We start from the raw sequence: 973 nt of genomic DNA, 5'->3' as shown, positions 1-973 counted from the left end.
CATTCCCAGCAGACACGGTGGAGCTGGCGTGGTCGGTGCTGTCGGACATGGAGGTGATCGAGCTGAGCAAGCGCACGTCGGGCCAGTCCTTCGAGGTGATCCTGAAGCCGCCCTCGTTCGACGGCGTCCCCGAGTTCAACGCGTCGCTGCCGCGCCGACGGGATCCCTCCCTGGAGGAGATCCAGAAGAAGCTGGAGGCGGCCGAGGAGCGCAGGAAGGTGGGAGAGGCAACGGGAGGATCCAACGCCCGGCCTTGGAAAAGTTCCCTGAATTCCCAACCGCTCCCAGCTTCCCAAATTTCCACAATTTCCTGACCGACCCAAGCTGATCAAGCTTCCCAACCTTTCCAGCCTTCACAGCCTTCCCAAACGTCCCCAAATTCCCAATGATCTCAATCACCCCAAGCTTCCCAACCTTCCCAAACTTCCCCAAATTCCCAATGATCTCAACCGCCCCAACCTTCCCCAAATTCCCACCCAACCCAACCTTCCCAAATGTCCCCAAATTCCCAACCAAACCAACCTTCCCAAATGTCCCCAACCTCCCCAATATTCCCAACCTTCCCAGTATCTCCAACCTTCCCAATATCCCCAACCTTCCCAAATTCCCAACTTCCCCAACCTTCCCAAACTTCCCCAAATTCCCAACCGCCCCAACCTTCCCCAAATTCCCAAAATTCTCAACTGCCCCAACCTTCCCCAACTGTCCCAACCTTTCCAACTGTCCCCAAATTCCCAATGACCTCAACCGTCCCAACCTTCCCCAAATTCTCAACCGCCCCAACCATCCCAAATTTCCCCAAATTCTCAACCACCCCAACCTTTCCCAAATTTCCCCAAATTCTCAACCACCCCAACCTCCCCAAACTTCCCCCAAACTCCCAACCACCCCAAGCTTCCTCAAATTCCCAACCAACCCAACCTCCCCAACCTCCCCAAATTCCCAACCTTCCCAACCTCCCCAACCTCCCCAA

The 973-nt window shown here is 55.7% G+C and overlaps 1 protein-coding gene across 1 annotated transcript in view; it reads left to right on the top strand.

Moving 5' to 3' along the window:
- The window catches only part of LOC113980916 (stathmin-4), a 3,860-nt gene that overhangs the window by 637 nt on the left and 2,250 nt on the right, over positions 1–973 (top strand). The window contains exon 2 of the mRNA XM_027708134.1: positions 13–218. Coding sequence (XP_027563935.1) covers positions 13–218 — 206 coding nt within the window. The remainder of the gene's footprint in view (positions 1–12; positions 219–973) is intronic.

This window comes from Neopelma chrysocephalum, unplaced genomic scaffold (genome assembly GCF_003984885.1).
Source record: "Neopelma chrysocephalum unplaced genomic scaffold, ASM398488v2 Primary Assembly neopelma1_95620, whole genome shotgun sequence".
NCBI classification, from domain to species: Eukaryota; Metazoa; Chordata; class Aves; order Passeriformes; family Pipridae; genus Neopelma; species Neopelma chrysocephalum.
The sequence above is the reverse complement of the archived record's forward strand: the minus strand, read 5'-3'. Positions and strand labels throughout refer to the sequence as shown.